The sequence below is a fragment of the Myotis lucifugus genome, unplaced genomic scaffold, assembly GCF_000147115.1.
Source record: "Myotis lucifugus unplaced genomic scaffold, Myoluc2.0 scaffold_11, whole genome shotgun sequence".
NCBI classification, from domain to species: Eukaryota; Metazoa; Chordata; class Mammalia; order Chiroptera; family Vespertilionidae; genus Myotis; species Myotis lucifugus.
Window position 1 is genome coordinate 266783 of NW_005871059.1, and position 25276 is coordinate 292058.

At 37.1% G+C, this 25276-nt stretch overlaps 1 protein-coding gene and 1 pseudogene across 6 annotated transcripts in view; both read right to left on the reverse strand.

Moving 5' to 3' along the window:
- Positions 1-25276, reverse strand: part of CDK19 (cyclin dependent kinase 19) — a 117355-nt gene that overhangs the window by 68775 nt on the left and 23304 nt on the right. For 4 of the 6 annotated variants that reach the window (XM_006084353.3, XM_014451774.2, XM_023750103.1 and 1 more), the window contains one exon: positions 8602-8677. In XM_006084353.3, the coding sequence (XP_006084415.1) occupies positions 8602-8677 (76 nt within the window). Of the gene's footprint in view, positions 1-8601; positions 8678-12579; positions 12629-25276 lie in introns of all 6 variants that reach the window. The other 2 variants (XM_014451769.2, XM_023750102.1) reach the window with 1 other exon arrangement.
- LOC102430895 lies at positions 915-1776 on the reverse strand (annotated as a pseudogene).

Here is a 25276-nt window from a genome sequence, read left to right on the forward strand (position 1 = left end):
AAGCAATACCTAACTAGATGTCTATAGCTTTGCCAACAACAATCCACATCACCCTTAGAGCTACTGGATTTGAACCCTTAGAAATAAGCAATCACAAAACAGAACCAATATTTTATTGATTTTTTTTACAGAGAGGAAGGGAGAGGGATAGAGAGCTAGAAACATCGATGAGAGAGAAACATCGATCAGCTGCCTCCTGCACACCCCCCACCGGGGATGTGCCCACAACCAAGGCACATGCCCTTGACCACAATCGAACCCGGGACCCTTCAGTCCGCAGGCCAACGCTCTATCCACCGAGCCAAGCCGGCCAGGGCCAGAACCATTTTCAAATAGAAATAAATATACTGTTTTTGCCCAGATTATAAAGGATATAAGTTAAAGAATAACTAAGTGTATACTGTGCTATCTCCCCAGATGTAAATGTGATTATAACTATAACTTTATATGCAGGAATGTGTACAAATTTATAGTGCTCTAAGACAATGTCTCCCAACTGATGTTATATAAGATATTAATAGCTATGCGGTCGCTTCCCCCTCCCCAAAATTTGGAAATGCTAAGTCAAACAGATTTCTAGACTATGTCTCAAAGCCCTGAACAGGCTAAGGTACACTATGGAACTCCAACAGGCGGCAAACATCCTTTCCTAAATACACTGACCATGGAACCCGCCTCCTTCCAAAACAGAGCTTCTACCAACATTTCCAGGTACTAGTATTCTGTGGAACATAGTTTGGAAAATAAATACTACTCTCAAGACTGCCTACATGTTCTGCATTGAATAGACAAATAAATTTACTATAATAAACATTATAATAAACATTAAATAATGTTTGATCTTTAGAAATAGCAGGCCTATATGGAACCATAGTGTTAACATCATCTATAAACAATTTTTCTTCTAACAGATTTCACGAAGAACACAGACAGATCCTCCTCAGCAAGTGGGGGTTCTCCTCAACTCTAGCGCTACTGAAGCAGGGGCTCTGCTGCTGCAGTTTACTTGTGTTCCTCACGTATGTGTTATACTTAACTATATCTTGGCTCATTTCATCCACTCTGTACATCAGCAACTGTAGATTCTTTCCCAAACGATTGCTGCTAGTAAGGCTGAGAAATTCATGTTTACCTGCTACAGCTGACTTCTCAAGTTCCCACATTAGGATATTGATCAGATGTGAATTGTTAATTATAATCAGTACTTCTTCAAATTTGTGTTCAAAAATAATACTTTCCTATTTCAGTGCTTCAGGAAGAAAACCCTTCTCTTTACAGATTTCCATCAGTTTAGGAGTTAGTCTTGCATGCCTTCAGTGAGAGAGACCGTTGGGCAGTTTTTATGGGATCGCAAATGAGGACAGATTCTTCAAAGGCACGCTGATAACTGAACTAAGAATCCAGGACCACCTGGGTGACAAACCAGCCATAGTATGTGGAGACTAATACCAGCCCCCGTGGAGATGGTCAACGTTGACATGATGAAGGCTCTGCATCATTTCCATCTGATATTGGACTTTGTCAAAGTCAGCATCACCTTCTGTGTGCTGGGGGAAAGGTAAGCAGTTGGTAATTTCAAGCCGATCTTCTACAACCAGACCCCAAAGCAGTCCTTGTCCTTCTTGATTATGTTTGATTATCTTTAATGCCAGGAAGCCATCTAGCTGCACTTGCTTCATGGCTAAATCTCCAGACCCGCCTTTGCCCTTCCCTGCTGTGCAGGGGGTGGAGCTAAGACTTGGTGGTGCAGCCAGTGCCTTCCTCGAGGGATGCCATCTTTCCAGCGTGACAGGAAGAAAGAGCTGTAGTGCTTTATTCTAAGGTTCTTTGTACCTAGCAAAACTCCTTTGAATGAGGCCCAAAACAAAAACCTGAAAGAATGTTTATTTGACTTCATATATATTTCAACAAATGTAATTTTATAATTTTTCTAAGCATAAAATACCAATGTTGAAAGTTTCCTTTGATTTTAAAATTTTTACTTTGGCAATATTTTACTAAGAAAAGGATTATAATCATACTAATTATTCTTCTTTTACTGAGCTAAAATTCATATAACATTAACTTGACCATTTTAAACCGTACAATTCAGTAACTTCCCGTACCTTCATAATGTTGTGCAACTATCATCACTGTCTAATTCCAGAACATCCCAAAAAGAAAACCCACACCAATTAAGCAGTTACTCTCCCAGACCCTGACAACCATTAATCTGCTTTCTGTCTCTATGGATTTGCCTATTCTATACATTTCATATAAATGGAATCATACCATATGTGGCTTTTTGTGTCTGGTTTCTTTAACCTAATGCTATTAAGATTTATCCATCTTACAGCAAGCATCAGTACTTCACTTCTTTTTATGGCTGAATAATATTCTATTGTATGCATATACTACATTTTACTTATCCATTCATCAGCTAATGGACATGTAAATTGTTTCCAATTTTTGGCTATTATAAATAATTCTGCTATAAACGTTTGTGTACAAGTTTTTGTTTGAACACCTGTTTTCAGTTCTATTGGGCATACTCCTAAGAGTAGAACTGATGGGTCATAGGGTAATTCTATGCTTAGCTTTTGGTAGAACCACCCAAATGTTTGCCATAACATCTAAACTATTTTACATTTCCATCAACAATGTATGAAGGCTCCAATTCTCCACATCCTTGCCAACAACCCTTATTTTCATTTTATTATTACTAGAAGACCAGTGCGCAAAATCACACGGCCCCGCCCACCCACCCACCGCCCCACCCGCCTGCTCGCCTCCAAGCACCCGGGACCTGGGCTGCTTCACTCCAGCCACCGCCACCACCCACCCGGTTCCTCATGGTTCCCCGTCCAGTCATTGGTTGTTACGGTGTTACGGTATTACAGCCACAGGACTTTTATAATATAGACTAGAGGCCCGGTGCACGAAATTCGTGCATGGCGGGGGGGGGGGGGGGGGATCTCTCAGGCCAGCCTGCACCCTTCTCCAATTCAGGAACCCTCGGGGGATGTCCAACTGCCTCTCACAATCCGGGAGCACTGAGGGCCAGTTCACAATGTCTAACGTATCTGATAGTAGCTTACTCACTAAGTGAAAAAAACATTATGTTAGTAGGTTAAGAGCATCAAAATTAACTTGATCATTTAAACTAACCCAGCATTTTCTGAACACTCCTTTATATGAGACACTATGTGGGTTTTCTGCACTTAATTAAAAGTCCAATGACTGTTTAATGCCTTTACAATGGTTCTATCATTCATTTCATATGTTCTAATACCTTGGCAAAACTTAATTTAAATGATCACCTTGAAATGTCATGCAGTTTGCTTTTCACAGCATTTTTTTATGATGAATAACCAAAAACAATGGAACATCTTTCTTTTACAAGAATAATTTTAAAGTATTCTTGGATTGTAAATATTTTTATTTTAGCATCCTAAAACAGTTGGCAGTACTAAGTAATATTCTTCATGAACAAAAGCATATTACATTTATTAAGACAGCATATATTTTCTCTATGGAAGGAAGTGCAACAATGCTAATTATGTTTTAAATCCATGGGGATCACTAAAAGGAGTTATGTAAATAACACTGAACTTCTCTTCTGAGCTTGGGTTAGGCAGATTATGGGGGTAAAAAGTAATTAATTTACAGATGTAAAATGTTTCTTTAATTCCACATCTAACACTTAACTTTTAAGAACTTTTAAAAATAAATTATGCTCAAGTATAAGGAAATAATAAATATACCAACATATGTATCATTTTTATAGTATTTAACCTGACAGATACCTTAGACTTAATAAGCACTCTCTGTACAAAAACAAATAAACCAAGCCATAAAACTCATATTTCTACTTGTTAAAAGTATCCATCACTGAACCACCCATGAGTTCAAAAACTTTATCAAACTTTAATTTAAAAATCATGACAAAGAAAAGTATCTACTGAATGACATAGAGCGTCGGCCTGTGGACTCAAGGGTCCCGGGTTCGATTCCGGTCAAGGGCATGTACCTGGGTTGTAGTACCTAAAATCATGGCAAAGAGTCTCTCTATAGAAACATTAAAGTATTACATAATCTTTATACTCTCTATCTCTCTCCCTTCCTCTCTGTAAAAAATCAATAAAATATATTTTAAAAAAAATCATGACAAAGAAAAGTATCTACTGAATGACATAGAAACAGTGTGCACTGTATGATCTCAGGTAATGTTGGTACTGAAGATTTAGGAACTACACTTTGAGAACCAGTACCTAAAATCATGGCAAAGAGTCTCTCTATAGAAACATTAAAGTATTACATAATCTTTATAGAATAGTCAGACATTATCTGGAAATGCCTAAGAAGATCACAGGCTTTGACAGACCCAAGTTAAACAAGAAACAGGAGCCCTAGCAAGTTTTGCTCACTGGCCCTCAGACTGTAGTGTCATGCATTCAATTCCAATCAAGGGCACAAACCTCAGTTGCAGGCTCCATCCCATGAGAAAGCAAAAAAACACTCAATTAGAAGAGCAAAAAGAAAAAAAGAGTAAGAAAATAGTGTAAGGAGCCTCTGGGACAACTACAAGCGTACCAACATTTGCATTATGCAGTTGCCAGAAGGAAAAGAGAGTGAGCAAGATATTGAAAACCTATTTGAAGAAATAATGACAGAAAACTTCCCCTACCTGGGGAAAAAAAGTAGACTTACAAGTCCAGGAAGCGCAGAGAGTCCCAAACAAGAGAAACCCAAAGAGGCCCACACCAAGACACATCATAATTAAAATGCCAAAGGTTGGAGACAAGGAGAGAATCTTAAAAGCAGCAAGAGAAAAGCAGTTAGTTACCTACAAGGAATACCCATACAACTGTCAGCTGATTTCTCAACAGAAATATGCAGGTCAGAAGGGAGTGGAAAGAAATATCCAAAGTGATGAATAGCAAGGACCTACAACCAAGATTGCTATATTCAGCAAAACTATCATTTAGAATTGAAGGTCAGATAAAGAGCTTCACAGATAAGAAAAAGCCAAAGGAGTTCATCACCACCAACCAGTATTACATGAAATGCTGAACGGTATTCTTTAAGAAGAAACACAAAAATCAAATATATGAATAAAAGGCAATAAACACATATATATCAATAATTGAATCTAAAATATCAAATAAACAAACAAGCAGAACAGAAACAGAATCATAGATCCAGAGAACATTCTGATGGTTGCCAGATATTGTAGGGATGGGTGAAAAAGGTAAAGGGATCCCATGATTATTTTTTAACAACCAAGTTGTTACAAAATAATCATGGGATATAAAGTACAGCATGGGGGATATAGTGAATAATATTCTGATAACTATGTATGATGTTAGATGGGTATGAGATTATCAGGATGATCACTTAGTAAGTTATATAATATCTAATCACTGGGGTGAATACCTGAAACTAATATAATACTGTATGTCAACTGTATTTGAAAAATGACAAACTAAATGTAAAAGCAAAAATTCCCACTTAAAAATAGAAGATAGCCTGTCAGGTGTGTCTCAGTGGTTGAGCGTTGACCCATGAACCAGGAGTTCACAGTTCGATTCCCAGTCAGAGCACATGCCTGGGTGTGGCTTTGATCCCCAGTAAGGGGCATGCAGGAGGCAACCGATCAATAATTCTCTCTCATCATTGATGGTTCTCTCTCTCTCTCCCTCTCCCTTCCTCTCTGAAATCAATTAAAAAACAATTTGTTTAAGTAGAAGATAGTATCCTAGGTATGTACATTTGAGGTAGTGAAAAAAGACCCCTCCACAGTGCCCACCACCCAGGAAGAACTTCAGTGAAAAATAGGACTAGAAAAACTCTATCCACTAGCCTGGCAAAATATAAGGAAGTTTGCTATATGTCCTGGGCCTTATATTGTGCAGCATGCAGAGCATACCACAGGCAAAGAGAAAACCTTAAAATCAAACAGGGAGAACACAGACTTCCTGGAAAGCCAAGACATCACTGACAACAGACATCACATCATGAATAACCAAGGCCAGAAGACCATGGAGAAATCTTCAAAGTGCTGAAGAACAAACTTCAAAAAGAACAAACTGTATTTCAAAAGTGGGGACAAAATAGACATTTTTGGTCAAAAACTTTAAAAAATTTGTCATTTAACAAGCCCTTGATTAAAGAAACACTAAAAATATACCTCAATAAGGAGTGTGCACAAAAAAAGAATCAAGTAGATCTAAATAAGTGCTGACTGTTAAGAAACTAAAAATATACAAAGTTGGGGACTAGGGGTAGAGGTTAAGTGAAAACAAGGTAGAACTAAAATAATAGAAATAAAAGAAAATAGCTGAATTAAAAACTTCTAAGGACCTTGCATGGAGGGAGCTGGATAAACTTGAGAATTTAAGTCAAATACGTATGTAAAAATGCAAGAGTAATTACTAACCTAGAAATAATATAAGTTATTTCCAAACCAGAAGTTTAGGAAAAAAGGAAATAAGGAAAACTCAATCAATACTTCATAAATCAGAAAAGAAGGGGTGGAGGGGGAGAATCAAAGCATCAGACACAGATAACTTAAAAATAAGATAATAGAATTCTAAATACATGAATAGACACATTAATGTAAACAGATTAAACTCTCTCAACTTAAAAAGGATGCTTAGATTAGAAAGGATATTAAATTTAAAAGAAAAAATCAATTTCACAAAAATCAACCACTATTAGAAGGGTGCTACTGTTTCTCTTGAATAAAGAGCTAGAACAGTAAGCAGAATGGTTGTGTGTTTTTACAATATGCCAGTAGCTTTAACAATCCAATAGACAAGTGTTCTGAAAACCCTGATTCACACCAAGTTATGTAGCAGCAAATGGAATTAGAATTCCCCAGTGCATTACGACTTGTTCTTTGGAGAATCAATGAACCTCCCTGCAATATTCTACTCCCATTTCTCAATAAAAGCTCTTGACAAGGTAGTGATTCAAGGGATAAAGAGTGACTTTTAAGACATTGGAGACTTCTTTCATGATCTTTGGCACAGTCTATGATGCTAATGTAAAAGCAATGATTCATAGTGACCTATAGAGCTTCCTTCATCAAAGCAACAAAACCAGATGTGTTACCAGGTACCATCAGCTTTAATGGCAAGCCACTTTTCACTGTTTTATCTCTCAACAGTCTTTCCAATTTCCAAAATGGGTTCACAAAACAAGAATCTTTGATAGTATCAGCATGCTCTTAAAGGACAAAAAAGAGAAACTAGCTTCATTAAGAAACATCAGAATTTCATTCAGTTACTTGCGGAAAGAAAATGGCATAACTTCCAATTCCTTTAAAACCATGATTTGAGACTACAAGGAAAAAATGGGAATAATTCTGGAAGAATAATGTCATCTGAAAGAGGTCTTCACTGCTCTGCTCCCAGTCACAAAACATCCAGATTTCAGAGAGCTTCATCTGGACCTCTCCAATCATATTGTTACTTTTACTTATAAGATTTTGTAAGATTAGGCTTTTGTGTTGGAGCAAATCCAAATACCAGTAGAGGGAAGTTTCCAGCCTTTTCTTCTTTCTTTTGTTGTTATTGTTAATCCTCACCCAAGGTTGTTTTTTTCCCATTGATTTTTAGAGACAGTAGGAGAGAGAGAGAGAGAGAGAGAGAGAGAGAGAGAGAGAGAGAGAGAGAAAGAGAAACACTGATGTAAAAGAGACACATGGATTGGTTGCCTCCTACACGTGCCCCAATGGCAGAGATTGAACCTACAACCCAGATAAACAACCTTGACTAAAATCAAACCTGCGACCCTTCAGTGAGCAGGTCAACCCTCTAACCACCGAACAACACTGGCCAGGGCAGTTCCAGCCTTTCCAAATTAAACCACCTTCTTGTCAAAACGATTCACACTGTCCAGTATGTTTTCTGGCTGGCAGACATACTAGTAGAGGCTTCTTCAGCTTTGTTGGCTTCCAGCTTCTATTAGCAAAAATATTGCCTTACAAGAAAAAGCATGATTTTGTATCCCTGTACATTTAACCTTTACAGTAAGATCAAAGGACACAGTTTTTTATCTGCTTTCATTTTCATTTTTTTATTGTATTTCAAAAATATGTTTACAGTTTCTGAGCCTTTTGGCTAAGATCAACTGTAAAAATATTTTTCCATTTAAACTAAACTCTACATAAATACAGATGGCATGGTAAATTTCCCTGTACATAATCTAACTAGATATATTAATGATGCATGACACCCTATATTTGTAAAAATACCCAAACAATTTTGACTTTCAAGGGGCAAGGGGGGGCATTTTTAAAAAGGAAATTTTCTAAGCAATAGAAAAAATATATTTTTAAAACCTTTTAAAATTAATTACATTAGATCACAATTTAAATTAATTAAGTCAACATTTAACTCAGTAATTCTAATATTATAAATCCTAAATATCATTAAGACAATCAATATTCAAAAGATGGTTTTCAAGTAATCAACAAGTTTATGCAGCTTTTCTCATCTTATATATCATTAACATCTTTGAAATAACCATGTATTGTTTACATTAATGAAACTATTTTATATTAATATCAATCATCATCCAATATCAATAACAGAATAAATATTTATATCCACTTACTGCAATCTCTCTACAAGCCGACATGGATATTCCTGTGCCTTCAATTTGCTTCAATGCATATTCCTTTTCATCTTTTCTGCATATGAACACAAAAAAATTATTTTTTCTACACATTTTCAGATTTAAAATTATAATTACAAAAACAATGAAAATGCACTAGTCTCTCAGTGATATGTCAACACTCTCACATGCATGCACTGCTTATTATTTCTGATACTTCAACTATAGAAATACAAAATACCAAAATAAATTCATGTCACAATGAAAATACCAGACAGAGCCAAAACATAAAATTCAAAATTGAAACAGAACAGGATACCTAACAAGGCACTGGCTTCAAAAAGTAAACAAGCATAGCCCCGCTGGTATGGCTTAATGGTTGAGTATCAACCTATGAGTCAGGAGATCATGGTTCGATTCCCCATGAGGACACATTCTTGGGTTGGGGGTTCAATCCCCAGCAGGGTGCATGCAGGAAGCAGCCTATTAATCATTCTCTCATCATTGATGCTTCTATCTCTCTCCCCTCCCTTCCTCTCTAAAATCAACAAAAAAATATTTTTTTTAAAAAGTAAATAAGCATAAATATCAACTTAAGTATACTGCAAGATAATTCTACTCCTATTTTAATTATCTGGTGTATGAAAGCATTGTTATAAATATTAACTACAAAAATAAATGCCATATGTAAACTCCTATATTTGTTTAAAGTAATTTCATCGTATCAGAATCATTTATTAGGAGGGAGAAGCTATAGAAGAATATTGACCCGCTGAGACACCCTAGTTCTCACATAGTATAGGGACCATTGAAAAGCCCCATTAACTCAACATAAAGCCTTGGAAAGACTTGGTGAGAAACTCCAATCACCACCATCTCAAGAACTCTAGGAAAAACCCAGTAGTTACAGTGAATTTTCCAAATAATGGAGGTAGGATTAGGGACTGTGGGGAACCACAGTAGTTAACAGGATGCTTAACCAAGTGAAGACAGCAGTTCAAAAATAGTGATACAGTTCATAAAATAGTAATAGTATATCAGATGAGTGGCTAGGACCACACAGTCTCTTCAGGGTGCTGACACCAGAATCAGCCACACCAAGGCCCCAGCTGAATGTCACAAATGTGGTTCATATTGAGGGTTGTTCTGATAAGAGGAGTATAATCCATACCCTCTAAATTTTGTCTTTTGATTATATTAGAGCCTCAGCAAGGTATCACCATGTCATGATGCTTTGTTTTGCCAAATGATAGTGGTGCCACACCCTGTCCTACTTACCTATTTCTCATTCTCCCCATTCTGCATTTATAAGCAGATAAATCAGTTTAAGACGTTATTTATAATATGCATTTAAAACAACTTAATGCCTTTTGAAGATTTTCACAAACATCTATGTTTTGGGCAAATAACTGAGTTATGGTTACTTTTCCCCACAATCAGTGTGAAAATTATATCCATTACTCTTCCAGTATATGGCATTCAAGATAATTAAGCAGATCCAAGCAGCAGCCCTGTAGGTTGCTGGTGTAAAAAAGAAAGACAAAGATTCTTTAAAAATGAAACTCTAAAAGCTGGCCTGAAAATTATTCTGAAATGAAATAAAGAGAGGTTTCCTTCCAACATATAAAGAACTGTAATTAAAAGTCAATGTATTAGGCCTCATAAACTGAAGTAAGTAATTTGTGTTTTTGCCTCTCTAACAAAGATTATATAAAGTTACTCAAAGACTAATTGCAGAAATTTAATTAATGTCATTTACTGTCCATAACCTAGGACAAGTAAAGTTTAAAGAAAAAATAAACCTTATTTCAGTTTAATTTTTTAAAAAAAGATAATTAAGCAGCATTTTTTTTTACTTTCTTATTTATTTTTGTTTTCTTTTTTTATAAACAGCATTTTGATAAAAAGAAAACACACCAGATATTTCAACAGGATGGACTGCTATCAATTAATAAAATGATAATTATGAAGGTCATTAGAAACATGAAAAATGTTTACCATTAACTACTGAGAATTACACAAATTATACCATATAAAAACATTCATATATCCAGACATATGTTGAGGTAATATAACTAATGAAAAGCAGTTGTGTTAAGATAGAGAAAGTTATGTTAATTAGCTTTAGTACTAACATTACATTGTCTTTTAAGTAAGAATTGAAGGAAAAAAGAAAAGAGCCAAAATAATTTGACAGTCAGAAAATAGTCACCTACTAAAACAATCTTTAGTATTTTCAAAGTGCTATCTTAGGTATGTTTTCAAGAACAAAGTAAAAAACATGGAAAGCTTAAGTGATCATTTTTCCTTTTTCTCTGTCCTGTTTCCTCCAAACATAAAACTAGACTTTTTCAAACTACTCAGAAGCCACTAAGAAGTACAAGCAGCAGGTGACTGAATGTCATTAAAGCCAAATATCCCCCCCACCTTAATATAGGGTATCCCAAAAAATGTATACATGCACTTTGAATAATTATAAAGGCAGTGCTTATGAAAATACATTCAATTTTCAAAATTAAGCTATCAGCTGTTGAAGTGTATATACATTTTTTGGTGACACCCTGTATATGTGTGGGTATGTATGTGACAGCCCTTGTGCCTGAGAACTTAACACAGTGCTTACAATGTAAAGTTCATAATTTAATAATTAAATTAACTAGTAGGCATCTATTACAGAATATTTAAGTATAATAAATTATAAAAATAAAATTATATAAGCTTTCTGACAAAATTTTAGTATAAAATCATAATTTTTTAAAACAAATATTTCAATACTATTTCCCTAAATGAAGTCTTCCAGAAGCTCATGTAATTGCACAGTTTTATTTTTAATACTGTAAAGAATATTACACAATCTGGATAGGTTATCGTTGCTATGGAAACTATAAAATTTTTGCAGTGAATCAAAAAGTACAAAATTAACACATCACATTAATGACTTTAGAATTTTACATTGAGGCTGTCAACGGCATTTGAAACCTTGAGCAGAACAGACTGAAGTATAAGCTTCTTATTCTGAATTATGTGGATAGGAACTAGGAACAAACCCAGCAATTATTTCACTTAATAAATTTAAATATAACTTCCATCTGTTAAATTAATAAAATACTCCAAGGTCTGCAAACTTAAGAATTATTTGCAACTTTCAGATTGAGAATCAAAGTACATATATCATTACCATTTCTCTTGTATGTTAACTGTCAGGTAGTAAGTGATGATATGGCCCCTCTGAAGTTCACCATATGAACAAGTGGCAGAATCCCAGGGGACATAGGGGACCCACTTTCACCATGGTACTATGTCAATGCCAATCTTTGGTCACATGCCACAAGGCCCACAAATATTTCAATGACTAGCACACGGGGCAGGGAAACTTTATTGCTCTCAATCCATGTGAGTGACCCTCTCCAGGAATTCCTTCAAATGGAAGTGACAAGTCATACCCCACAGCTTATATGTCTCAGGCACATATAATATTAAATGCCGTAGGTGTAATTTGTTCTTTTACATAACAAGGCTGAAAAGCAGGTGAACCTTACCTATACTGTTATGATGGTCTGGCTTTTACAGGCAGCTTAGTTCTTTCTTAAAGCTATTTTATTTCTAAATAAAAGTAGTTTATTGTTTACTATAATAAAGACAGACAAAGCAATTTCAAAGCCTTCAGGTAAACTGCTTTCTAAATTTTAGGACATATTAGATACTATGCAAAGTTAGAGCGCCTACATATTGAAAATAATCAAAGGAGTTTACTAAATAAATCCAAAATTAAAAATACATAAATTTGTACTATAACCCTAGATATATTTAATGTAGAAATTTTTTTAATTTAATGACATTTCTCCTATATGTTAGTAATGTGTAGCAAAACCATGCAGGTTTCACTCTCAACAGTCACAAAGAAAGTATTATTCAACAGGAACATTATGTAACAACAAAATAAAAAAGTGAATCTGGCAGACACTGTGACCCGATTACCTTTCCATCTGAGATACTGTGTTCTGAAAAACGCTTGATGCAAGCAGTTCTATAGACAGAAGAAAAAATAAAAAGCACACAGTTGTGCAAATTATAGAAATCATCGCCTTAAAATTTCTACCAGACTCAGTGGTACTATTTAAATGTTTGCTCAAGCTAAAGAAACAAGTTCAGTAGGAACATGTCTTAAATGAAATCTTAAGAACTGGTTTAATGAAAAAAATAGTCTTATACCTTTCAATAACGTACAAACTTGGTGACCAGCCCCCAGTCACTTTTAGCAAGGTGAAGCACCATGCAGCAGCCTGTATGCACAGTATGGTTAAGGTCTGCCCAAAACTCCATTTGTTATCATCATAACTAAACAGATGCAGGGCTTTTTTTGGCTCTTATCAATTACACCATAAGGTATTCAGATCAGCTCTGGGCCATCTTTGGTCCCAAGAACCTTTGACAGACAAAAATCTAGAAGTATGTTTTAAAAAAAGATGAGGGAATTCAAGCTCAAGCAAGGCTGAGATAAAATTTTTAGTCTTCAAACTAATAGTGTTAAAATCCATTTTTGTTTCTAACGAAAACAGAAGTACCTTACTAATTTATTTTACATCAACCAACAAACAAATACTGAGTCAATAGTGCATGCCCCAACACTATGCCAAGCTCTGAGGATGAACAAAATTAGACTACCCTAGATATCAAAGTTCAAAATCCAGCTGAAAGAGATTCTGGGTGAGTGGAAAATATAGACAAATAACTGATATGACTCCCTCTGCACTCAAGAGGTATGCATAACAAGAACAGAAAGAATGAAACTAATATTTCTTCCAGAGTTTTAAGAAAGGAAATTAACTACATGAGTAATGCCTTTAAGAGAACAGTTTCCAGAAAGAAGGGATGAGGAGATACAGAATTCCAGGCAGAAGTGTAGCATGAGAAAAATAAAAGGCATCTTCAGAAAACCACTGGTATTTAGATGGCTGGCAGCTGGAGGCATGATGACAAGGGGCAAGAGATGAGATTAGAAAAGTAAAGGGAATGGACCATGTGAGCTGTCAAAGAAGCTTATACTTCATATGTAAACAATGTGGAGCCAGAGGTTTTTAGAACAGAGAAGGCACATTAACAGATATTTGCTCAGAAGGATAACTGAGATGGTAGACAAAATATTTGGTAGGTTGCATCAAATGTCCAGATTAGAAAAGATGGAGATTAGATGAGTGACAGAGGAGAACAAATATGGATTTCAAAAGGCATTTCTGAGTCAGAACCGACAGATTTGATAACCAATTTGATTTTGTAGATCAAAGAAAGATTCCAAAGACAGATGAAGTTTCCACGTTGTCTAATTGTGCAAATGATAACACCATTAACCAAAATGATGTTGTGAGAAAAAAAATGGAGACCAGATATTCTAAGAGTCTATTCTAAAGGCAATGAAAGTTATATATGAAGATTAATCTATGTAGAAAGAACTGAAATTAGAAGTGTGAAAAACAATTAGGAGGTTACTGTAAATGTAAGAAGGTGAGAACTTGGGTTAGTGTAATAGAAAGTTAGCTCCAAAAGGGGCTTAAGACAACCTCCTCATTTTAAAGATGAAGAAGCTAGGCCAGCAGCTAGAAGCAGAGTTGAGACAAAATCTCCTAATTCCAAGTTCAACATTCTCCATAACAAAGTGGTAACAGTAAGACTAGAGAAAAGAAGGAACACTTGTGACAGTAATTTTTAAGAAGGAATTGGCAGAACCAAATGAATAAATAATGATTAAGAAGATTGAATCAGGTTAAGTCTGAGGTTCTGAGCTTGGCTGATGGGGAGGATGATACCATTGAGAACAAGAGTTGGGTCAGATCTCAGAATATTCTTATAAATGATTCTTTTACATAGAAAAAATTTTTAACCCAAAATGAAAATATCTGAGAAGTTCCAAGAGGAGATATCCTAAAGATGTTTCTTGAGGGCCTATCATAGTAGTTTCAGATTGAAAGGCCTTGAGCCTTCATGAGATATTGGATTAGAGCAGCGGTTCTCAACCTGTGGGTCTCAACCCCTTTGGCGGTCGAACGACCCTTTCACAGGGGTCGCCTAAGACCATCCTGCATATCAGATATTTACATTACAATTCATAACAGTAGCAACATTACAGTTATGAAGTAGCAACGAAAATAATTTTATGGTTGGGTCACAACATGAGGAACTGTATTTAAAGGGCCAGAAGGTTGAGAACCACTGGATTAGAGGAAGCAGCACATAGATGACTTTTTTGGTGCCCAGGAAAAAACTTGAGACAAGGAGGAAAGGAGACAGAGAGAGGAAAGAAGAGATGAAAGAACAATTTCTGAGCACTTCTCTCTCACAAACAATTCTATGAATTCATCCTTCGGGTTTTCTTTTCAAAACTGTAAGAGTAAAATTCAATAATTAAATCATCAGAGTAACAGTATCCAAGATGGTACAGTATGACCAGTTTTTACAACCATGTGTTACCAGTAAGACATTCTTCAAACAATATGACACCTGAGTCCTGCCAACAATTTTTTTTCTTCAAGAAGAATGTTGGCATAAATCAATGTTATATCCCTTTTCTTTAATATGTGATGATTTGGCTTAGCTGATTAAGAGACTTCCACATCACACACACAAAATAAAGAATAAAAATCTGGAAAAACAAAACTCAAAAAAGATTAGTTTTACATTGGTGTCATTATTCAATATTATAAACTCAATATTCACACAGCCTGGTAGTAATGATTCCTTACTTGGGAACTCTTTCTTTTTTATGTAATACCCTAATATTTTAAAATTTTTTATCATGAAATTTTCCAAAAATGAACAAACAAATGACAGCCTGGCCGGTGTTGCTCGATGGTTGGCGCATTGGCCCGTGGACTGAAAGGTCCCACGGACTGAAGGGTCCCGCGTTCAATTCCGGTTAAGGGCACATACCTCGGTTGCAAGTTCCCTGACCCTAGTTGGGGTGTGTGCAGGAGGCAACCAATCGATGTGTCTCTCTCACATGGATGTTTCTCTCTGTCTCTCCTTCTCCCTTCCGCTCTCTCTAAAAATCAATGGAAAAATATCCTCGGATGAGGATTAACCAAAAAATAAAAACAGTGCCGAAACCGGTTTGGCTCAGGTGATAGAGCGTCGGCCTGCGGACTGAAGGGTCCCAGGTTCGATTCCGGTCAAGGGCATGTACCTGGGTTGCGGGCACATCCCCAGTAGGAGATGTGCAGGAGGCGGCTGATTGATGTTTCTCTCTCATCGATGTTTCTGACTCTCTATCTCTCTCTCTTCCTCTCTGTAAAAAATCAATAAAATATATTTTAAAAATAAAAATAAAAAATAAAAAATAAATAAAAACAGCTATAAAAGTTCCCGTATATTATTCAGGAGCTAACAAAGTGCCTTGCAAATAGTAGAAACCCAACTATTGTTGCATTGAAATAAACTTATTAGTCTTTTTCAATGATTTTAGAAAGAGAGAAAGGGAGAGAGAAACATTGATTTGTTGTTCCACTTATTTATGCATTCATTGGTTGATTCTTGTATGTGCCCTACAGGGAGCAAGCCCAAAACCTTGTGTATCAAAAAAGAAATTAATAGTCAAGATGTCAACAGCAACACTTAAAATTTAAATGTATAGTTTTTCACCATACTATTGAAGGTTCTGCCAAACCTAGACCACTGAGGAATCTTCTTTTGATAAAATTTAGGTTTTGCATGTTTTTCATAGCTGATCTTAACTACTGTGACAACACAGAATGTGACACTGTGATATTATAAGAAATATATATTTCAATCTTCCTCCACGGTTCCTGGCTCACAGCTCCTAAAACTCCTGTAATTTCCTAAGTGATTAGAGCATAGGAGTATCTTTTACCATAATATTTCATTTTTGTTCCTGGAATAGCTCCAAAAGGATAAATGAAAAAAATTCTTTTATTCATAACAAGCCCCTTTCAACCACACCTGAGTTTTGGAAAGTCCCTAGATAACCAGTGGATGGGTAAATGGTTGTCAGGAAACATTATCAGGTGATTACAACTTTCAGCCCCTCCCACTCCCAAGAGGGGTAACTAGAGGTTGAATTAATTACCAATGGTCACAATTTAATCAATCATGCCTACATAATGAAAACGCCATAAAAATCCCCAAAGTACAGAGTTCAGAGAGCATCTAGGTTGGTGAATCAGAACACATCCACTTGCCGGAAGGGCGGCACACTCTAAAACTTCATAGGGATAAAAGTTCCTGTGCTTGGGACCCTTCCAGATATAGGCCCAGCCCTATGTATCCTTCATGTGGCTGCTCATTTTTATCCTTTATAGAGTATATTCTTTGTAATAACCCAGTAATCTAGTAAGTAAACTGTTTTCCTGAGTTCTGTGAAACATTCTAATAAATGAATGAATCTGAGGAGGGAGTCATGGGAACTTCTGATTTGAAGCCAAGTCTGACAGAAGATGGGGACAACTAACTTGGGGACCCAACCCTTGTGCCTGGCATCTGAAGTGGGGTTAGAGGACAATCGTGTGGGACCGAGCTCTTAACCTGTGGAGTCTGTACCAACTCCAAGTAATTAGTGTCAAAACTGAGTTAAACTGTAGGATACCCCAGCTGGTATCAGAGAATTGGTCAGTATAGGAGGAAAAAACACATTATCTGGTATCAGAAGTATTCTGGGGAATGTTGGATGTAAGTGGAGTTGTGAATAGAGAAGCAGAATTTTCTCTTTCAGAAAATCTAGTTCCTAATACTATATAGCAAGTATCCTTACCAGAACCCAAACCATTTGAACCATTATAATCCACAATTTCGGAAATAAACTTGAAAGGAAAAAAGTCAATTCCTTCAAAGAACTTTACTTGAAACTTTAATCAATATAGCACATAAATCATAAAGTAAAAAGTCAGCTATTAGCTATTAAGAAATAATTTTCTTCTAAAGGTTCCATATAGGTTGACCTGAATTAGTCTGTATAAAAATTCAGGTAAACCTAATGTTGCTAAGTGATCCATTTCATAGGAATGTCAACCTAAGATCAAATTCTAATTACTAGAAAGCTAAAAAAAAAAGAATTTAGAAAAATAAAGCTACTGCCCATTCAAGAACAGAATTACCAATGATAATGAGCCAATCAATTCATAATTTATGAGGAAAAATAGTATTTTTTCTTTTAATATTGAATCAACTTTAAAACAAAAATACTATCCAGTATTACAACACATTTATAAGAGTTATAAATAAGTTACATTTATATATTACTTACTACAAAGCAGGCATCATTCTAAGAGCCTCAATTACATTAACTCTTAATTCTCATAACATACTGTGAAGCACGTACTTTTACTGTCCCCATTGTACAGATGAGGCCACTGAAAGCACAGAGGTTAAGAAACTCACTATAGATCACCAGTTAGTTAAGTGGATGATCCAAGATTCGCCTGGATCTAGAAGTCTGGCTCCTGAGTTTGTGTGCTTTTAATCGCCACAGTTTCATTTCTTTATATTCCTCTTCTGGAAAAAGGGAATAGCATGTGTCAAGGCTCAGAGACAAAAGAGCACAATGCCTGTGAAGTTCAGTTTAGAACAGAGGAAAGTTAGTTAAAGCTGAAGAAGGAGGCAGGACCAAATCAAGCAGAACAGGTAAGCCCACAGTAAAAAAAACCAAAAAAACAAACTGGACTTCATCTCAAGGAAAAAAGGATTTTAAACACTCTGTGTTTGTGAATAGTTTGGAGGTGAAGAGGACACAGAAAGACTAAGAGGTCTTTTCAGTAATTTAAGAGATGACTACAGTCTAGGATGGTGGCAGAGGAAATAAAAAGAAGCGGATGGTTCTGAAATATCATTAGGAAACAGTATCAACTGAACATGTGGTTAAGAAACAAGAGAAAGAAAAGCAAGAATGATTCTGTTTCTGGCTTGGATAACGGGGTGACTGTGATGCCATCCACTCAGTTAAGAAAGAAAAAAGACTACAGTCGTTTTAGAAAAATTGAAGCTGAGAGTACTGTGGTGTTGTCTAAATGAAGGCATTTTGATGAGTCTATACTTAGAACGGAGATATGGACTGGAGATAGAGATGTGGAAATATTTAGAAATTGAAATTGTAAGAATAGAGGAGAACAGAACTCAAGGACATCATTTAAGAAAAAGGATATCACAGTATTAATAATGTATACTACATTATCTCATGCTTAACATTGCTAAGTGGCTTCCAATTATTTCACTCTGGTCTCCCCACTAAGTTCACTGAAAGCTGTTATACCTCCTACAGACCTTTGCAATTCCACAACTTTTACAATATTAATGGCTGTTTGAGGTACTTAACCAACTGAAATATGGAGAAGAGATAAATATAATATTCTTGATTTTAGGAAAATTCTTTTATTAAGATCCTTTGATCTTCCATTTTCTTCTCTGGGCTTTCGCTCCCTCTGTACTTGTTGCACTAATTGCTCTAACCCAGCAGACAACTGATAATATAGGAGTTACGTAATGGTTCAGTGATCTACTCTCTCATACTCAACACCTAATAGCAAATTATTTTAAGGGGAAACCAGAGGAGGGGGTACTCATTTAAAATAAAAAACAAACTTTGTTCTATAGCATTTTATTACTATGGTATAAATTTTATTATAGTTTTATATTATACTGTCAAATCACAAAATACTTGCTGTTTTGGCTCTCAGTCTTTTCCACACTGAATGATGTCCCTGATCTCTCAAATTGTATCCTTTTTCTCCTCTCTCCCTCCCTCCCTCCCTTCCTTCCTATCCATCAGACAATGTCAAGCTTCCAGAAATTTATGAACACTCTAGCCTAAGGCCAAAACTCTCTTCTCATTCTCCAAGCACATCTCTATACTATATACATGACATTCATCCTATACCACTTTGTATGGTAACTTTTCTGTAGTGTGTGATTTAAAGAGCCTGGGGCATAGAATCATATACCTATTATATACTAAGTCACAGAGCTAATAAGTTACTTATACCCACGTTACCAGTTTCTGCATCTGCAAATTGGAAATAATAATACTAACACAGCACAATCGTTTTAATGATAAATGAGATCACATAACTAAGTTATCTAGCACAGTGTCAGCACCCACTTCATGCTCAATGTCAGTTCCTACATCAAAACTATAAACTTTTCTTAAAGGAGTACAAAAGAAATCTGTGACTAGATACTTCAATTAGAACATCCATGAAGGGACACAAGAATATGACTTTTTAACAAACAGATAATCAGCAAAAAATTTGAACATGAAATTTGAAACTCACATTTCCTATCTGTACTAAAAAAAAAAGGGTAATATGCTAATTAGACCGGACATCATTCCGGACAAAGCCAGGGTGGCAGGGGCCAAGGCAGAGGCGTTTAGGGGCGATCAGGCCAGCAGGGGAGGGCAGTTAGGGGTGATCAGGCTGGCAGGGGAGGACATTAGGGGCGATCAGGCAGGCGAGCGGTTAGGAGCCAGCGGTCCTGGACTGTGAGAGGGATGTCCAACTGCCAGTTTAGGCCCAATCCCACAGGGCCTAAACTGGCAGTCAGACATCCCCCGAGGGGTCCCGGATTGGAGAGAGTGCAGGCCAGGCTGAGGGGACCTCCCCCCCCATGCACAAATTTCATGCACCGGGCCTCTAATATGGATAATAAGTTTCTATCATTATCATGTATGTCTTTATAGACATCACAATTAATAATCAAATATTTGGTCAATTCATTAATTAGAGGGCTGATATTATTGGTTATCTGCCTTTTCTAATAAAATAGAGGTTAACAGTGAGAGTCTAGAATTAGTTTTTCAATATATACTTATGCCTATTTCATCTTGAACACTACGAGGGTTGCAATAAGATATTGAGGTATATATAGTGTTTGCCCTACTGGAGTTCACAAGAGTGTAGAGGAACTTAGTCATGTGCATAGTAACTAAATATAAGGCTTTATTTGAAAACTGCCTGAATCCCATAATTTAAAATATTTTTATCACCATCAATTCAATCCTACCTGTCTCACAGAAGTTTAGGTGAGGGGAAGGGACTGGGAAGAGAGGAGTCCTCCTCTGACATGATATGAGTACTACTTTACATCTTTTATACTACTGATTAGAATAATCTATCAAGATTATCTTACTTCATAAAGAGAAACTAGATGGTTTCTCCACTCAGATCAGGCAAATGTCTGTTGTCACCACTCCTATTCAATCTCATACCAGAAGTCCTAGCTAATACAATAAAATAAGAAAAGGAAATAAGTATGCCAATTGAGAAGGGGGAGAAAACTGTTTTTGTTCACAAATGATGTGATTGTCTTTGGAGAAAATCCCAACTAATCAACAAGAAACTCCTAGAACAAGAAAACGATTATAGTAAAGTTGTAGAATACAACTTTAATATAAAAAAGTCAATCTTGATCTGTGTTAAACTAAGTCGGCTGGCCTCACCCTGCCAACTCCTTAAGACCCCACTCCATCACAAAGGTTGGTCCACAGACCCCAGGCGGGTACTGGCTGGCCTTGGTGTACAATGAAACTTTTGCAGAGTGGCCTAGACACATCATTGGCATATAGTTTAAATCTGTATCAAACTGGTGAACACCACTGGCCCCTACCTGGTGACTCGCTGAAAACCTACCTTATGCAATTTCTATATTTACTGCCAGAGTCTATTCCAGCGACTAAGCCTAACAGGCAACCAACAGACGGTGGCAGATCTCGAGGTGCCTTGGGCCTTTTGCTGACCTGTCTCTGGACTCAGTGTGGTGGAAGCCAGCCTTGGTATGCAGCTTGGCCCCCTCAGGTGCACCCAGGACCAGCAGAGGCAACCACGAACTGTGGGTCACTTTGTAGCTCCAAACAAGTAGCCAGAGCTCGTCACAGGCAGCATCTGACAATAATCTGCACCAAAGTCCCTCCCAAGAGGCCCCAGAACCAAAACACCACAGGGCAAACTTCAGACCACATCAGAACATGACTTAATTGGCACCACAAATGGCACACCCAAAGGGAGATCTCAGCAGGCACCAGACACTGCTGGGGCAAATTCCAATATTTGGGGTCAACCCCCCGCACAGCAGCTCATACACTGTTATAGGGTCCATCCTCATAGTCAGCCAGCCTGAAGGTCAACATCACCCACAGATGGGCCAAGAGTAATCAAGGCTTAACTACAACAGGAGAGCTCCCATACCCACACAGGAACATTCCTGGAGCACCTACATCAAGTGATCAGGGAGATTGCACCACTGACCCTGTAAGACACCCACTACAAAAGACCATCCTACCAAGACTGGGAGACATAGCAGATCTACCTAACACACAGAAACAAATATGGAGAGGCGGCCAAAATGGGGAGACAAAGAAAGATGTCCCAAATGAAAGATTAGGAAAAAATCTCCAGAAAAAGAACTAAATGAAATGGAGGTAAGCAATCTATGGTTATAAGGATGCTCAAGGAACTTAGGGGAAGAATAGATGAACTCAGTGAGAACCTCCACAAAGAGATAGTAAGCAAAAAAGAGGACACAGAAACCATAAAAAAGAACTCGTCAGAAATGAAGAACCCAGTATCTATAAAGAAGAACACATTAGAATGAATCAACAGAAGGTTAGATGAAGCAGAGGATCAAATCAGCAATTTGGAAGACAGAGTAAAAGAAAATGCTATCAGAGCAGAAAAAAGAAAAAATGTTTAAAAAATAGGAATAGTTTCAAGGACCTCTGGGACAACATCAAGCGTAACAACTTCTGCAGCACTGGGGTATCAGAAGGGGAAGAGAGAGAGCAAGGAACTGAGAACCTATTTGAAGAAATAATGACTGAAAACTTCCCTACACTTGTCAAGGAAAAAGACACACAAGACCAGGAAGCATAGAGAGCAAGACACATCATAATTAAGATGGCAAAGGTTAAAGACAAAAAGAGAATTTTAAAAGTAGCAAGAGAAAAACAGTTAGTTACCTACAAGGGAGCTCCCATAAGACTGCCAGCTGATTTCTCAACAGAAACATTTCAGGACAGAAGGGATTGGCATAAAATATTCAAAGGGATAAAAAGCAAGGAGCTACAACTAAGATGAGACCCAGAAAGGCTATAATTTAAAACTGAAGGAGGAAAAACAAAAACTGAAGGAGAAGCATACAACTTCCCAGGCAATAATACCACCAAACCAGTATTACAAGAAATGTTAAAAGGGACTTCTTTAAGAAGAAAAGTAAAAAGAAAACATAATTATAAGGAATATAATAACAGTATATAATATACACCTATCAATAATCACTTTAAAGGTAAATGAATTAGCTTGGCCGGTGTAGCTCAGTGGTTGAGCAGTGATATATGAACCAGGAGGTTATGGTTTGATTCCTGGTCAGGGCACATGCTCAATCCCCCGTGGGGGGAGGCTTGTTTTGTGGGAGGGCGTCCAATTCAATGGATCTTCTTCCTTCATTTCTCTCCCTCCCTCTTCCTCTCTGAAATCAATAAAGATATATATATATATATATATTTTTTTTTTTTAAATAAAGGTAAATGAATTAAATGTTCCAATCAAAAGACATAGGATAGCCTGCCAGGTGGCTCAGTTGGTTGGAACGTCACTCAGTGCACCAAAAGGTTGCAGGTTCAATTCCTGGTCAGGGCACATCCTGGGTTGTGGGTTCGATTCCTGGTCAGGGCATGTGCTAGAGGCAACCAACCAATGTTTCTCCCCCCCCCCCTTCCTCTCTCTCTAAAACATCAGTAGAAACATATCCTTGGATGTGGATTATGAAAAAAAGGGCAAAGCGTTGCTACTAGTAAATGGGAAAGAAAACAACACCCATATATATGCTGTCTACACGAGACCCACTTAAGAATGAAAGACACACATACTGAAAGTAATGGTATGGACAGACAAAATACAACAAAGGATATAATAGACAAAGAAGAACATTACATAATGATAAAGGGATCAATCCAACAAGGGGATATAACTTTTATAAATATTTATGCACCCAACATAGGAGCACCTAAATATATAAAGCAATCTTGATGGACACAAAGGAAGAGAGAGACAGTAATACCGTCACAGTAGGGGATTTTAACACTCCATTGCCATCAATGGATAGATCTTCCAGACAGATCAAAAAGGAAATAGCAGTCTTAAATGACACACTGGACCGGATGGATTTAATTGAAATTTTCAGAGCAATTCACCCCAAACAAAATTGAAGCAGACTCATAGACACAGAGAACAGACTGATGGTTGCTAGAGGGGAGAGGGGTTGAGGAGCTGGATGAAAAAAGTGAAGGGATTAAGAAATACAAATTGGTAGTTACAAACAGTCACAGGGACGTAAGGTACAGCATAGGGAATATAGTCAATGGTACTGAAGTGACTATGTGTGGTGCCAGGTGGGTGCTGGAAGTGTTGGGGAACACTTTGTAGAGTGTATGATTGTCTAGCCACTGTGCTGTGTGCCTGAAAGTAATGCAAAATAATACTGAATGTAAACTGTCATTGAAAAATAAAATTTATGAAAGAATCTCTGCAAAAAGACACTTTTAAGAGACTAAAAAGATAAGCCACAAATTGGGAGCAAATATTTGCAAAACATATATATGTTAAAGGACCTGCATCCAAAATACTTGATTTAATATTGTTAAAACTCAACAATAAGACAAAAGACCCAATTTAAAAATGGACAATATAGGGGGGGAGAAATGGTGATGGAAAAAATAAAACAAAATAAGTGGGCAAAAGATCTGAACAAATATCTCACTAAAGATATGCAGATGACATGCATAGGAAAAGATATTCAACATCATGTCATTAGAGGGTTACAAATTAAACAACAAGACACCATACACGTCTACTTGAACGGCCACAATCCAGAACACTGCCAACATCAAATGCTGAGAAGGATATGGAACAATAAGAAAACTCATTCATTGCTGGTGGGAATGCAAAAAGGTAAGTCACTTTGGAAGAAAGTTTGGCAGTTTCTTATAAAACTAAACATACTCTTACCATACAATCCAGCAATTACACTCCTTGGTATTTACTCAAATGAATTGAAAACTTATATCCACACAAAATCTGCACACAAATATTTATAGCAGCTTTATTCATAATTGCCAAAACTTGGAACAACCAAGATATCCTTGAGTAGGTGAATAGATAATAACCATGGAATGTTATTCAGTGCTAAAAAGAAATGAGCTATCAAGCTATGAAAAGGCATGGAGGAACCTTAAATGCTCATTACAAAACTAGAGGCCTGGTGCACAAAAATCTGTGCACTCGGGAGGGTCCCTCAGCCCGGCCTGTGCCCTCTCACAGTCTGGGACCCCTCGGGGAATGACCACCTGCTGGCTTAGGCCTGCTCCCTGGAGGATTGGGCCTAAGCTGGCAGTCAGACATTCCTCTGGCAGCCCGGGAGCCCTCGGGGGATGTCCACTTGCCAACCGGGAGCAGGCCTAGCTGCAGTCGGACATCCTTAGCGCTGCTGAGGAGGCAGGAGAGGCTCCCACCACCACCGCTGTACTGGCAGCCATCAGCCTGACTTGTGGCTGAGCAGAGCTCCCCCTGTGGAAGCACACTGATCACCAGGGGGCAGCTCCTACATTGAGCGTCTGCCCCCTGGTGGTCAATGTGTGTCATAGTGACCAGTGATTCCCAGTCGCTCTGCTGTTAGGGTCAATTTG